This window comes from Pseudorca crassidens, chromosome X, assembly GCF_039906515.1.
Source record: "Pseudorca crassidens isolate mPseCra1 chromosome X, mPseCra1.hap1, whole genome shotgun sequence".
Taxonomy (NCBI): Eukaryota; Metazoa; Chordata; class Mammalia; order Artiodactyla; family Delphinidae; genus Pseudorca; species Pseudorca crassidens.
In genome coordinates, this window is record NC_090317.1 from 20,629,680 (window position 1) to 20,645,068 (window position 15,389).

The 15,389-nt window shown below is 40.6% G+C and overlaps 1 protein-coding gene across 1 annotated transcript in view; it reads left to right on the forward strand.

The window, feature by feature from the left end:
* ENOX2 (ecto-NOX disulfide-thiol exchanger 2) overlaps positions 1-14,998 on the forward strand; it is a 299,052-nt gene extending 284,054 nt beyond the window's left edge. Inside the window, exon 16 of the mRNA XM_067723227.1 lies at positions 14,340-14,998. Within this exon, the coding sequence (XP_067579328.1) occupies positions 14,340-14,367 (28 nt within the window). The 3' untranslated portion in view covers positions 14,368-14,998. The remainder of the gene's footprint in view (positions 1-14,339) is intronic.
* Positions 14,999-15,389: the final 391 nt, after the last annotated feature.

The following is a 15,389-nucleotide window of genomic DNA, read 5'->3' on the forward strand; positions in this document are numbered from 1 at the left end:
TTACAGTAGCTTCCTCAATGAAGCATCGCTGTCATCAACGCTACAGAAGGCTTTGATTCATCAGTCTCAGGGGTCGTGCAATACCTTGTTTTAATAACACCTATGAAATAGGGGAAATTTGCCACTTAACAATTATTTCTTATTTAAATAAGTTAAATAAAATGCATTTAAAGCAACTGCCACACCCAGGCCCCTTGCTCTCCTTCACTTGATCTACTTGTAGTACAAATGCTCTCTTCCTATTATTCCTGCCAACTTAGTCCAGGTGTACTTCTCCCAGCCTGCTTGAATATACTAGTTGTAATGGTGAATTTTGTGTGTCAAGTTGGCTACACTGTAGTGCCCTGTTGCTTGGTTGAATACCAGTCTAGATGTTGCTGTGAAGGTATTTTTGAGATATGATTAACATTTAAACCAGTAGACTTTGAGTAACATATCTTACCCTCCATAATGTGGGTGGGCCTCATCCAATCAGTTGTAAAAGACTGAAGTCCTCCAAGGAGAAAAGAACTGTGCCTCCAGATTGCTTTGGACTCAAAACTGCAGCATTAACGCCTGCCAGAATTTCCAGACTGCCAGCCAGCCCTGCAAAATGTCAAACTTTCCAGCACCCGAAATCACATCAGCCAATTCCTTAAAATAAATAAATAAATACATATATATATATATTTATACACACACATATATACATATGTGTATACACATACATATATATACATATATATGTATGTATGTATATATGCATCCCATTGGTTCTGTTTCTTCGGAAAGTCCTAATGCACTAGTGCAGAGTTGTTCAAAATGTATAAAAATAGAGTATGGGGACATATGTATGCATATGGCTGATCCACTTTGGTGTACAACAGAAACTAACACAGTATTGTGAAGCAATTATACTCCAATAAAGATCTATTTTAAAAAAGAGTAAAGGAGAATGCTACAGCAGTGTTAAAAAAATAGAGTATGTTTGCATTATATTACATAATCAAATTGCAGCACATACCATCTCTCACAATCCTTTTCATTCACCATAGAAATCTATTAAAGAAGCTATTTTTTCCTTACAAATGCTATTTATTGTTCTGTTGTTCCTCCTGAATTTTGAAATTTTACTGTTTTGTTATTTTTAGGAGATACAGTAGTTAGATTTTTCCAGATAATAATGAATAGAAGCATTCTTTTATTTTACAAATGATTATTTCATCTCCCTTCCTAGTCCTGTGACATCACCAGTTCTGATTTTTTAATATTACCAAGTTGCTTGTTAAATGTCTTCAATGCAAATGGAAAAGTTAGTTTTCAGAGCAAATCTTGGACGCATATCTGTGTTCAAGTTATACAGTGTTTCATATTTAATTGTGCCCCAAAATGTATGCTTTTCATATAATGCAGAATAAACTATGTTACTTGAAAAGACAGCATAGATGTGCAAGACCTTTTGACTCACCTGGTAGGACTGGGTGAGCCCTTCGGATTCTTAGCTGTCTTGGACAGTCTATCAAAAAGACCTGGATTCACTTTTCACCACAACTGCTACCATCTACTGAGCAACTGTTATGCTCTCATGCTGCCTAAAGTCATTTACCACCTGTGGACACAATGGGAGCTTCCATTTTTTAAATTAAGGAGAAATAGTACCTTCCCCAGAGAGTGGTGGTCAAGATTCAATAAGATAGTACCTGAAAATTGCTCAGCCAGTGCCTCGCCCAGAGTGCATTCACAATAAAGAGTCATGATTTTATGATTATGGTTCAGTCAAAAGTAATTAAGAGTCGTGACCTTGCTTTCATTTTAAGAAAAATGTTTTTGTGTTCACACCTAGAATTGTGGGGCTACATCATGTTGCTAGGCCTCAAGAAAGGAAATTCAGCTGTTTAAACATATTCGGAACATTAACTCAGTCCCAGGCACTCTGCCAGACACTGTGGTATACAAGAACCTAGGGGCAGGACAGGAATAAAGACGCAGACGTAGAGAATGGACTTGAGGACATGGGGAGGGGGAAGGGTAAGCTGGGACGAAGTGAGACAGTGGCATGGACATATATACACTACCAAACGTAAAATAGCTAGCTAGTGGGAAGCAGCCACATAGCACAGGGAGATCAGTTCGGTGCTTTGTGACCACCTAGAGGGATGGGATAGGGAGGGTGGGAGGGAGATGCAAGAGGGAGGGGATAGGGGGATATATGTGTATGTATATCTGATTCACTTTGTTATGCAGCAGCAACTAACACAACAATGTAAAGCAATTATACTCCAATAAAGATGTAAAAAAGAAAAAAAGGAGCAGGGCTGGCCCTTGCCCTCAGGGAGCTAGAAGGGTAGGCTTTAACACACTGAGCTTAAATTCTTCATCGTTTACTACAACTGTGAAACAAACGTAGATAGCACTTCCTTGTTTCAGCTGAGACTCTGAGTTGAGAAGTTCCTAAAAGGCAGAGATAAGATTTGAATCTTGGTCTGCCCAACTGAAAACTCAAAACTTTCTAATGGCCCAGTATCTTATTTAACCTCCATATCAACCCAATTGCTAAGAATTATTATAAACCCTACGTTGTATTCAATACATTCACATGCCATTATAGAGAACCTGGTATGTACAAGCCTTGGTCCTAGAAATTCAAAAGGCAACAAAGTATGACCTCTTCCTTCAAGAGTGGACACTCTGGTGGGGATGCCTGCTAAATGACACAGTCATGTACAAGGTTCTGCAGGAGGGACATCAAGGAAGGCTTCACAAATGTCAGGAAGTGTGAAATATGGTAAGAAGAGAAAACAGGCTCAGAAAGGTTAAACATCTAGTATGTGACAAAGTCTAGGATTTGAGCCCAATCTGCCTGGCTTCAATTTATTCTCTATCATACCGTGGTCCCCAAGGCCACTTTCTAACACTGTCACTTAACCTCTCTGAGCCTTTGTTTTTTCATCTATAAAGTGGAAATCTAAGTGTACTTCCCTCAAAGGGTCATTTAAGAGGCTTTGCTCAGTGCAAAGTGCCCGGTACTAACTATGCTTGGCAAAATACATACTCAATAAGGAGCTATAATAATTATTCAACTAATAATCATATTAACAATGCTTTAATGACACCAGAGCTACCTTTCCAGTATTGGGAATCCCATAGGGCCACAGGTAACTCAAAAGAAGAATGAGACTGGCTGGTTCAGAAAAATTCAGGAGGTTTTACTGAACGATGCTCCATCAGAGGTAAGTAATGCCTGGCCCAAGCCTGACATAGGGAAGAAACTTCCTTCTGCTGTCTTACGATACAGTCTCCAGTAACCTTCCAATTTTACCCCTCCTATCACAGGACAGACCACATGTCATAAACAAGGCGGCCAGAGGGGCCTTAATCTTCTTTCCCATATCCCAAGATCCATAACACCATTCCATTCTTCCAGTTTGGCAGGAAGCTTTGAAGATCTCAGCTTGCCTAAATTTTCTATCTGGGTGGAAGATCTCAAAGGCATACTGAAGCAATTGCTTAGGGCAACAGAAGGAAGGAAAAGGAATTGATCACACACAAGTACAAGCATTCAAGACTGTATAACCTTATGGAGATGATCTCAGATCTTGGGTAGAAAATGGATGCAGGACATAAGAAAGAGTGTTCTTTACCTAACTGTGCTCACTCCAAGTCTGTTTGAATATTAGATTACCCTAAAATTGATAGATCTCTGGGGCATCAGACCTCTGCAACCTTACTCCTCAACAAATACCTCATATTGTGCTTCAAAGTGTTTTCAAACCAACTCTGTACACAGACATCATGTCATCTGATCTTCACAACACCCTTCAGGGGCAGATGGTTCCCTCCCCATTATTGCCATGAAGGAAAACAAGTCTCAGAAAGAGAAAAGCCATACCCCAGGTCACACAGCTACGTGGATGGTGGAGCTGGAGTGAGAATGCAGGACTCCTCTGAGTCCTCCCAATTTCTACCACCCTTCAGAGCCTCTGCCTTGTATGGCTGAGAGAGTATAAAGGAGGGGTTCTTAATTTTTGGTGCCATGTACCCCTTGGGAAATCTGGTGAAGCCTGTGAACTCTCTATCAGAATAACATTTTTAAATACATGAAATAAAATACAAAGGAAACCAACTGTATTGAAATAATACCGTTATCAAAACACATGTGTGACATAGTAGCATATGTGCTCCTATAACACATTAAATAGCAACGTGCAATGACAGGTCTAATAACTACTATAATTCTGAAGTAGATAAACATAAATATTTCAAAAAATCTGCAATAACTTGTGATACGATAATATCTGTGATACTTGTGAAAAAGTCACAGGTCCTGCTAATACTTCTGTACTTTGTTCACCTACATTTATAATGGAAGAAAACTCTAAACTTCAGTTAGAGGTTAGTGAAAATCTAAACGTATTTTTTCCATCCAAATTCACACACTTCCTAAGTTCTTCCCACAGTCTCTAGGTTAAGAAAAGAAACTCCTGATAGAGGAGGTTGATGAAATATAAAGTGAGAGCACCCAAAGTGGCACCAGGATTAGTTTCATTAAATATATTAATGTTTATAAATTAGAACAGTGCCCATCACATAGTAGCAATAAATTTTACAAATGATAGAGATACTGATTTTTTTGTACATTTTGAAATGGTGAAATTCTAAGTCAATACAAAACTGGCAGGAGAGTCCCACAAGTCTGTATTTCTGGGTGAAGAAGTGACAGATGAGCTTCAATGTGAGCAAACACAAAGTACTGCATTTAGGAGAAAATGAGACAAATGCTATTCACAAGATGTTAGTCTCCAAACCATCAGTTCTGGCAAAGGAAAGGGATCTGGGAGTTGTTGGAGAGAAGTCCAGTGTGTGGTTGGAATCATAAAAAGACAACAAATTCTAAACACGTTAAAAAATAGAAACAAAATATAAGACATTATCTTATTCCCATTTTTTAAAAAAAGTTTTGTACCCACACCAGTAAAACAGTTTGTTTCCATGTGGCTGGACCTCAAGACATGAAATTCAACATTTCAATTCAAACGTTGCTCAAGTGCTTATTCTGTCCAAGACATTCTACCAGCAATAGGGGATGCAAGGATGAATATGAGAGTGTACCTGTCCTTGAGGAGTTTGAAGGAGGAGCTCTAAGAATCAAGATTAGTGGGTTTTAATACATGAACGAAATATGTTCTACCCAGTGGACCAGAACCATATAGTCCAAGAGAGAAAAACCTGGAATGTTGAATTCAGTGTTTTTCACATAATAAGCTCTTTCACCCTCCCCTCTCCCGCTCCCTCTCCCTCTGCCTCTCTCTTTCCCGCTGTCTTTCACTCACTCACTCACACACACATACACACACACACACACATATACACACACAGAAGCGTGTGCAGCACTTAGCAACACCGGTATTACAAGCAATCATGCTTTGTTTATTCAGCAATAGAAGACGTTGAGGTATTTAAATGAGTTTACCAGATAACTGAAACATGCCCCTTCCAGTACCAACCTTTTTAAAAAATCAATTTAAATGAAAACATTTCTAAGATGTTTTACATCCATTCCCATACTGTTAAACAGAGGGTTCTTGATCTGTCCTGACCTTGCTGTGATGACTCCATATCAAATGACTCAATGACTATTAACTAAAAATGTTAGTTATGAGAAAACTACTGAGAAAGAATATTCTTCCACTAACTCAACTACACATGGAACAATGAAAGGGCTGATTCCCTGATAAACATCCTTGCTCATTAAATGGCTAAAACCAGCCTCCAGCAGCCATAACTAGCTATGCTAACCCAGGCTCACCATTCTAGAAATGCTGGGGCTAAGAGCTGCTCGTGGGACCACTAGCAGGGACATTACTCTGAATCTCAATGGTCTGGAGGGCTAAAGGTGCCTGCCCCCTCTGCTGACCTAACAGCCCGTGGAAAAGGACACAGTATTGTCTCACTATTCTCCAACCTCTGCCCAAATATGCTAGTGAGAAATACTACCATGAAATGGACATTTGGTTTATCAGACAGCTAAGTCACGAGAATTGGACTCCCCGGTTCTGTCACTGGCCCTGAGACCTTAGGCAAGTCACTCAGCCTCTGGGTCCCATGAGTGGGACAGCAAGAGAGAGGATGCTGGCATTGCTGGCTACATTTTTCTTGCTTGCTCACCTAATAGAACCAAGTAGGGCCATGATAGGGTCCATCAGACTGTGGCAGCCCAGGTTGATGAGCATTGTGTTCTGGCCAGTGTTCAGAAAGTGGATCTGCACTGTTATCAACTTGGCGAGCCAGAGACAGTGCAGGGCCTGTGGCAGCGAGAGTCCTGAGGGACAAAGGTGGAAGAAGCCACAGGTAGAGACACTTCATTGCCACCATCTCCCATGTGAACCCTCTAGCAACTGTATTCACCCCTTCTTCCCCCAGTTGGCCCATGACTCCCTCCTCCTTCACTTGGAAGGGCACAGAGACAAAATAAAATCATACCTACTGCAGACACCAAGCCCCAAGGCCAGTCTGGAATGACTCTCTATGGTTACCTTAGCATAACTCTGCTCTGCTGCATCCAGCATCAGAGTCAGAGCCTCTAGCAGCAGCTGCTTCAGCTAGTGTGCAACCTTGAGTCTGTCCTCTGCAGTGGAGTAAAGGAGGCTTGTTGAGTCTGTCTGACCCCCAAAGCAGGCTGTTCTCACCCCAGTCACTCGTAGTGACAGAGGGCTGGAATAGAAGCATCCCAGCTCACGTTCACAGGGAAGCAGGTATATCTCACTCACGTAAAGGCTATTGGTCCAGAAGTGCACACTTCGGAGATTGAGCGGCCCCTCTGGTTCTTCATTTCTCTCTGAAACATCAGGACAGGCTTACACGCATCAAGATACACATTGATTCCTGATAGATGTTACCCTGAATTTACAGGCTATAGATCCCAACAGATACAAATGCCTTCCAAGTCCCCCTCCCATCTCTTACCTACCCATCTGGTCCCTGCTGAGTGACTAATACACATGTCAGCTTCTAAGAGCCAATCTCATAGGTTCTTGCCCTTCTTAGCCTTAATAAGCTTCCTTCCCTGGCCAGAGCAGCACTGCACTGAGGGTGTGCTCTACTCACCACAGGGCTGAGACTCAGCCAATTTCAGTTGGATGCAGGCAGCTGCCTCATGCTTCTCATTGTCCCTAGGGCATCAGCATTTGATGGAGTCAAGCAAAGCTGTCCTCAGTGTACCGTTCTGCTCAGGAGAAAAGGGACTATGCCAATGCCTCAACCAGGGACTGCAAAGCAGACAGGATTGGCTGAGTCCCCTGGTCCTGAAAGTTCCTTAAAATCTCCCCCAAAAGGAAAAAGCTAAGCGAAAATGAAAATGAATACAAAAGTTTATACTATCCCCCAATATTCATAGCAGCACTATTTACAATAGCCAAGACATGGAAACAACCTAAGTGTCCATCAACAGGTGGATGGGTAAAGGAGTTGTGATACACACACACACACACACACACACACACACACACACACACACACACTGAAATACTACGCAGCCATAAAAAGGAATGAAATTTTGCCATTTGCAGCAACATCGATGGGCTTGGAGGGCATTATGCTAAGTGAAGTAAGTCAGACAGAGAAAGACAAATACTGTATGATGTCACTTATATGTGGAATCTAAAAAATACAACGAACTAGTGAATATACCAAAAAAGAAGGAGACTCACAGATACAGAGAATAAACTAGTGGTTACCGGTGGGGAGTGGGGGGAGGGGCAATATAGGGGTGAGGGAGTGAGAGGTACAAACTATTGGGTGTAAGATAGGCTCAAAAATGTATTGTACAACACGGAGAATACAGCCAATATTTTGCAATAACTGTAAATGGAAAGTAACCTTTAAAACTATAAAAATAATAAAATTTTAATGGAGGCCATAAGATATATCACTCAAAACTGAAAGTTTTAAGAGTGGCAGCATTGCCACTATTAATTTTGATGAGACACAAGGCCTAGACTTAGACTTTCCAGGCAAAATGAGATGCTTGACCCCTTAAGGGAGCCAGTTTGAGTTGTGTGTTGTGGTAATAATTAGGTAAAATATCTTAACTGATATTTAGAATTAAGTAATCCAAATGCAACTATATTTCAACTGGTATGTCTATAAATACAATGTAGGAAAGATAAGAGTTGAGGACTTAGATGTGAAGCTCTTAATTAAATAGAAGTTCTCATTAAAAAAAATTATGTTATCCTGAGCATAAGGAAATAGGCACACCCTCTCTGCTGGTGGGAGTGTGAACAGTAAAACCTTTCAGAAGGGAGAAGACTTTAAAAGTGTAGTCATATGTTATTCTAACAATTTCACTTCTAGAAATATAGCCCTTCAAAATGGCAGAGAAAAGTGCTAAGATGAATGTAAGAAGGATATTTAATGACAAATAATTAGAAACAATCCAGATGAGCAAAATTAGGGCTAAGAGAATACCATATAGCCATTAAAACTGATGTCAATTTCAGAAATATTCATGATACGTTTATTGTTAAGTGAGAAAAGCAGTCTATTTCATATCTGCACAGCATGATGTAAGTTTTGTTTAAAATATGTAAATATATATGTATATACGTTTGTGGATACGTGCAAAGAAAAGGGTGACACCAAATTGTTTGCGGTGCTTGTCTCCAGATGGTAGATAGACACAGAGGGATTTTTTTTCTGTGTTGTTCTGTTGTCCAAGTGTCTTATATTGAATATGCATTACTTCTGTAATCAGAAAAAAGTTATTAAAAGAATATTTAAATGTGGAAGCAAGAAAAAGTTATTAGATTGTACAGTAACAGAGGTTCTAAGCCTACAGTTTAGGGTTTCCATCTTCTTCCTTCTAGCAGTCATCTAGCCCTTCTCTCCCTGGAGGTGTATCTGTTTTCAGATTAAATATCTTCTCCTTCTTTTTCCTGTTTGATTCTTACCTGGAGTAGGTTAGGAACCATATCATTAAGTCTGTAAACAACTTAAAATAAGAGACAATTGAGTAAAGACCTGAAAGTTAAATCAGAGAAAATCACTGATTTATGACTCAAATTTTTTCACCCAATTCTGTAACCTTCATATCCACTCCATTTCATATCACACCTAAAGGCAATATCTTTAACCTGGCATTCAGGGACCTTCATGTTTTGGCCAAAGACTTCATTTCTAATCTTATTTCTCACTTCTGCCACCCTTCACATACCCTACTTAAGCCTAACTGAACTCCCTGTGCTTCCCTCTACATCCCAAGTCCAAATACTACCCATTCTTCAAGTCCCAGCTCAAATGCTACTTCCTCCATTAAGCCCTCCTGGATTCCCCTGACTCACTTCCCATATCTGAATGACCTCTCCCTTCTTTGAGCTCCCAAGAACCCTTTATCTGTACCTCCAAAGTAAGACTTAACCACTGTCTACCCTGTAGTATGATCATGTACCTATCATCCTCCCTGCAAGGACCATATTTGATTCCTTCCTTCCTTCATTCATTCACTCAGTAAATATTTATGGAGAATCTACTACATTCTGACAACCTATCTAGGCATTGATTATGCAACAGTAACTTGTATTTTCAAAGGCTTATTCTGGATGCTAAGTGAAAAGTAGAGTATAAGTGGTAAGGGAGGAAATAGGGAGACCAGTTGGAGGCTATTGCAGTTATCCAGGTGAGAAACAAATAAAGGTAGTTTTGAAACACAGTGGTAGAATTGGAACTAATGTGAAATGGAAAGATTCCAGGTATAATCTGAAGATGCAAAATAACTGAATATATGATATAAGGGAAAGAGTAGAATAAGGAATGAAGCTTCTTGGCCTGAGCAACTGGAATTTACTGAGATGGGGGAGATTGTCGAGGAGTAGATTTGGGAAGGAAGATCAGATTTGGATGTGTTAACTTTGAGATGCCTATATCTCTTTAAGGTAGAAATCTCAGGCAGGCAGTTGGACAAAGGAATCTGAAGGTCAGAAGAAATCCAAGATGAGGATATACAATTGAAATCATCAGCTTTTAGATGGCATTTAAAGTCTTGAAATTAAATGAGATCACTAAGGGAATGACTGAGGTCCAAGGACTGAGCCCAAGAGAACTCTAAAGTTAAAGGGTCAGGGATATAAAAAAAATCAGCAAGTGATACTGAAAAGGAACATTGAAAACCAAGAGAGTGTAGCATCCTAGAAGCCAAGTGAAGAAAGTATATGAATGAAGAAAGAGTGAATGTTTCAAATGCTGAAGTCAAGTCAAGCAATGTGAGAACTGACCACTGGACTTAGCAATGTGAAGGGCACTGTAGTTTCAGTGGGCATGGGAGCAAAAGCCTGACTGGAGGGGGTTTAGGAAAGAATGAGAAGATGGGTCTGAAGCTAAAAGGAAAATCGAGTCAAGAGAGGATTTTTTTAAGATAGAAAAGTGACAATATTATTGCCTCCTGTTGAAAATAATCAAGAAGATAGGGGAAATGGTCAATAAATGAATTTCAAAAAGGTAGGAAGTGAACTAGAGAGAAGGAAAGAAAAAATAAAAGAAGAAAAGGACAAGTGAAAAGAAGGGAGGCAGCAAGGGTGAGAGCCAGAGAGCATTAAACTTTTAAAGTTGGTAGAAAAGGTAATCTTGTCCATCAGGACTCTTTCTCTTGCCTAGGGATGACTGTAGGGCACTTGAACTGGTCTCAGCAAGGGAGATTTAGAGAAATGCTATAAGGATTTACTTTATAATGTTAAGAGAAGCTGACTGCAAAGGTACAAGTCCTGACTTTTCGACCTTGGGCAAGCTATTCAGTCTTCCCATGCCTCAATTTCCTCATCTGTAAAATGGGGATGATAACATTATCTTTCTCATAGGGTTGTTATAAGGCTTAAATAAATTACTTATAGTGCTTGGAGCATGATGTACACGTGAGCTATCATCATCACTCTCTCAGAGAATCAAAGGCCAGGAATCCCCCTGGGCCTCAGAAACGACTGAACTTGAGCCACAGGATGAGCCAGGCCTCATAAAAAGAAGAGGCTGAGAAGTCCCACAATCTGCAGTCAGCAAGCTGGAGACCCAGGAGAGCCAGTGGTGTAGTTCCAGTCTGAGTCCAAAGGTCTGAGAATCAGGAGAACTAATGGTGAAACTTCTAGTCTGAGTCTGAAGGGCTGAGATCCAGGAGAGCCAATGGTGTAGTTCCAGTCTGAAAACAAGCAGGCCTGACACCCAGAAAGAGCTAATGTTTCCATTTGAGTCCAAAGACAATAAAAATCCATCCAATGTCCCAGTTCAAAGGCAGTCAGGCAGGAGGAATTGTCTCTTACTTGCAGGAGGGCCAGCCTTTTTGGTCTACTCAGATGTTTAACTGATTAGATGGGGCCCACCCACATTAGGGAGGGCAATCTGCTTTACTCAGTCTGCTAATTCAAACGTTAATCTCATCCAGAAACACTCTCACAGACACACCCAGAAATAATGTTTAGCCAAATATCTGGGCACTCTGTGGCCCAGTAAAATGGACACATAAATAAAATTAGCCATCACAGTAAGCTATCACTGCAAACCTTCCTAGTATAAAGCAACTCGACTGGATTGATGCTAAGTGCTTACACTTCAAGTTTCTCCATTATTTCAAGTTGTATATAGTTTTATATTTATTATAAGTTCACTAGCAAAAGCATTATTTTTACAATTCCATTATTTGATCTAAGCAGATACTGAGAAACATACAGCCTCTAAGTTGGGTTGGCCCCTGATCCTACATTACTACAAGTCAAAATGACCTTTCCTTTATTGTCTCATTGAGGCCTGGCTCACAGACATTGGTCACTCAGGCTTGAATAATGCCTTCATTTATTCATTCATTCACTCACTCATCAAATTGATCACCTACGTGCCTACCACAGTTCTGGCAACTAGAAATACAGCAGTCAACAAATGTATATTTTATATATATATATATATATATATATATATATATATATATATATATATATATATAAAATATACAAACATATATATAATATTATATATAATATAAATAATGTTGGATGATGATATATGTTATATAAAACTAAAGCAGGGAATACTCCTAAAGATGAGAGAATACACCATGCTGATAGGGGAGGGGCATTCCTCCAGAGGGAACAGCTAATACAAAAGCTCTGAGACAAGAAGTTACCTGGTGTGTTTGAGGAACATAAAGGCAGAGTGAGTGAGGGGGACATTACTAAGAGATGAGGTCAGAGAGTTAACTGGAGGAGAGGGGGCAGATCATGTTGGACCTTATAGACCCTGACAGCCTTTGGTGAGATGAGGAGCATTGGGGAGTTTTGAGTGGAGGAGAGCGTGATCTAGCCTACCCGTTAAAAGAATCGTTCTGAAATCTTCACTGAGAATGCACTGCGGGGGTGACGGAGGTGGGGGAAACAGGAACACCAGTGAGCAAGCTATTGCAGTAATCCAAAAGAGGGATGATGACAGCTTCAGGGTGATAGCATTGGAGTCCAAGAGTGGTCAAGTACAGGAGATATGTAGATATTGAAGTTGGAACCATCAGGAGTTCCTGATGGATTCGTTGTGAGGTGTCAGACAAAGAGAGGAGTCAAGGGTGACTCAAGGTTTTCAGCCTGAGCAACTGGTAGGATGGAGAGCCATCTCTTGAGATGGGGAAGACCATGGGATGAGCAGATTTGAGGGGAAATTCCATTTTTGACCTATTAAGTTTGTGACATCTACTACATATCCAAGTGAAAATGTTAAGTAGGTAGATATATAAATCTGGAGTTCAGAGGAGAGGTCTGTGCTAGAAATATCAGTTTGGAGTTGTTGGCATATAGATCATATTTAAAGATATAATACTGGATGAAATCACAAAGAGAGCGGGCATTGATAGAGAAGAAATTCAAAAACTAAGCCTTAGGGCACCCCAATATTAACAAACTGGGAAGGTGAGTAGGAAATTACAAAGGAGGCTGCGAAGGAGCAGACAGCAATGGAGGAGGAAACCATTTTAAGGGTTGTCTTGCCAAAGTCTTTGCCCTATCTGCATGAAGAATGGCAGAGCCTAGAATCTTACCTGCACAAATGAAAGAATAAATAAATGAGTGAATGAATTAAAATCTCTCACCATTCCTGAGCTGCTTTTATGCATATGCCAGTATATTAAGTAGTTGCATGGACTTTAGCAGAATACTTAAGGTCATTGGGCAATTTTGCCAAACACACAGACCATCATTTGGGGCATTCCATTTACCATTCAATTCCCTCTTTCCTCCCAAAGTTCTGTGAATAAAGTCCCTGGTTCTTATTTGATCCATATCTAGATTCCCTTCACTAAATTCTGTGCCCAAGCCTAGCCTTGGAAAATTAGCCCATGCTGAAATACTTGGAGAGCTTCTTAATGAGCTTGATTTTCAGCTGTTAAACTTGATGGAACTCACAGAAATGTAAAAAAAAATCAACTGTGACAGCCTTGACAGGAGATGGGAACACTATTAGCAGCCCCTATTAGCAGTGAATGAGTGCCGGTACATAGCTGATCTCCCCAAGCTGCAAAACACCAGTGGTTTCGCTGAGAAACAATCACAGAGACAGGTTGGGGCAAAGATAAAAGGAGGGGGCCTTATTTTCCTTTGCTCATTACATTCCCACTTTTCTTACCACTCATTATATAAAGATACACTCATATAAACACCTCTGGATAAAGAACCCACAAAGAAACAGCAAAAAGATCTTCAAACATTATTTGCTTCTCTAGATGTCTACGGATAAGAATATTAACTCTAATAGTAGACCTGTGATGGTTCTATCATTATGGCTGCAGCCTGTAGGAAATTCTAATTTTGAAATCCCACCTCTGAGGCTTATTATTGAGAAAAAAGAAAGATTTTTTTAAAAATCTGCTAATGCCCGTGTTACAAATTTGGTTTTGTGTTTTAAAAATCCGTGAAAACAGCATATTTGATTGGAATTACAATATATGAAAGGTGGAGGAGCCTTTTAAGACTATCCAGCCCAAGTCCCTCTTTTGACAAATGAGGAAACTGAGGCCCAGAGAGGGAAAAGGACTTGACCATGGTCATAAAATGAGAGATTGGCAGAGCTGGAACATTCTCATTCTCCCTCTCCCAGCCCAGTGCTTTTCTTTTCACTACACTTGAGCATGTACTAATGGAAAACAAATTAAAGCAGAAGATTGCAATAAGGGTTAGAAAACCTAAAATTGCTCATAAAGGATGGTTATTTTCTCAACTGGTTTTCTACAGCACCAGAAATTCTAGCTGAAGTAATCCACGGAGCAAAACAAAGTGGATGACAGTCAAATACTAAATACTATTTTCATTTGAAAGCATTGTATTTACAGCCTTTTTTTTTCTTCACAGGGTGAGACTCCACATATGTAAAAAATGAATTTAATGCCATTGAAAGTTTGGTATAATGACTGCTGAAAATCACAGGTGATTCGTGGTCCCTCGGGCATACCTGTTATGCCAGTAAACAACTAAAATACCTCACCAGCAATGTTGGAACCCAAGGGTCAGTCCTGTGAGATGGACACAGCAAATTAAATCACTGATGACATCAGACAGGAATTTTTATGAACAAGGACAGAGAAAAACAGGGTTAAGGAGACTGATTGTGTGTGCATGTGTACGGGGCCAAGTGTGTGGAACTAAATACCACTCTCTCACCAGCTCCACAGGGAAGTGCAGGTTCGGGTTCCCTGGAGTGTGCTATCCTTAATAGCTCCACTGGGAGCTGCGGGTGCACTGAGAGCCTCTTTCGTTGACAATGGGGATAGAAAAAGGGAAGCAGTAGTGCGTTCCCTTGCATACTTTTTCCCTCCTTTATTTTCTATGTGCACTTTAATAATAATAATTTTAAAAAGAGTTTTCCCAATTAAGTTTCACTTTGTTAAAGCTAGGAAACAGCAGTCACTGCATCCAGGAGAAAATCCTCTGAAGAGAGTGGTCTTTGTCTTAGGGTAACCAAGGATTAGATTAGGGGGCCTGCTTCTTGCCTTTTCTTTCTTTTTTTTTTTTCTTGCGGTACGTGGGCCTCTCACCGCTGTGGCCTCTCCCGCTGCGGAACACAGGCTCCGGACGCGAAGGCTCAGCGGCCATGGCTCAGGGGCCCAGCCGCTCCGCGGCATGTGGGATCTTCCCAGACCGGGGCACGCACCCCGCATCCCCTGCATCGGCAGGCGGACTCTCAACCACTGCGCCCCCAGGGAAGCCCTCTTGCCTTTTCTTGATGTCTTAGAGAGAGAATATTCACTCTCCAACCACCTGTCTCTTACCTTCTGGTTCACTTCTGGCCTGGAATTAGAGAATATTGGCTTCCCATTTGCTTCCAACCTGTAGAGAGAATCAAAAATTTGGGTGGAGTTGCCATAACAGTCTTTCCATAGAAGCCCTTCCTCTTTCCAGGAG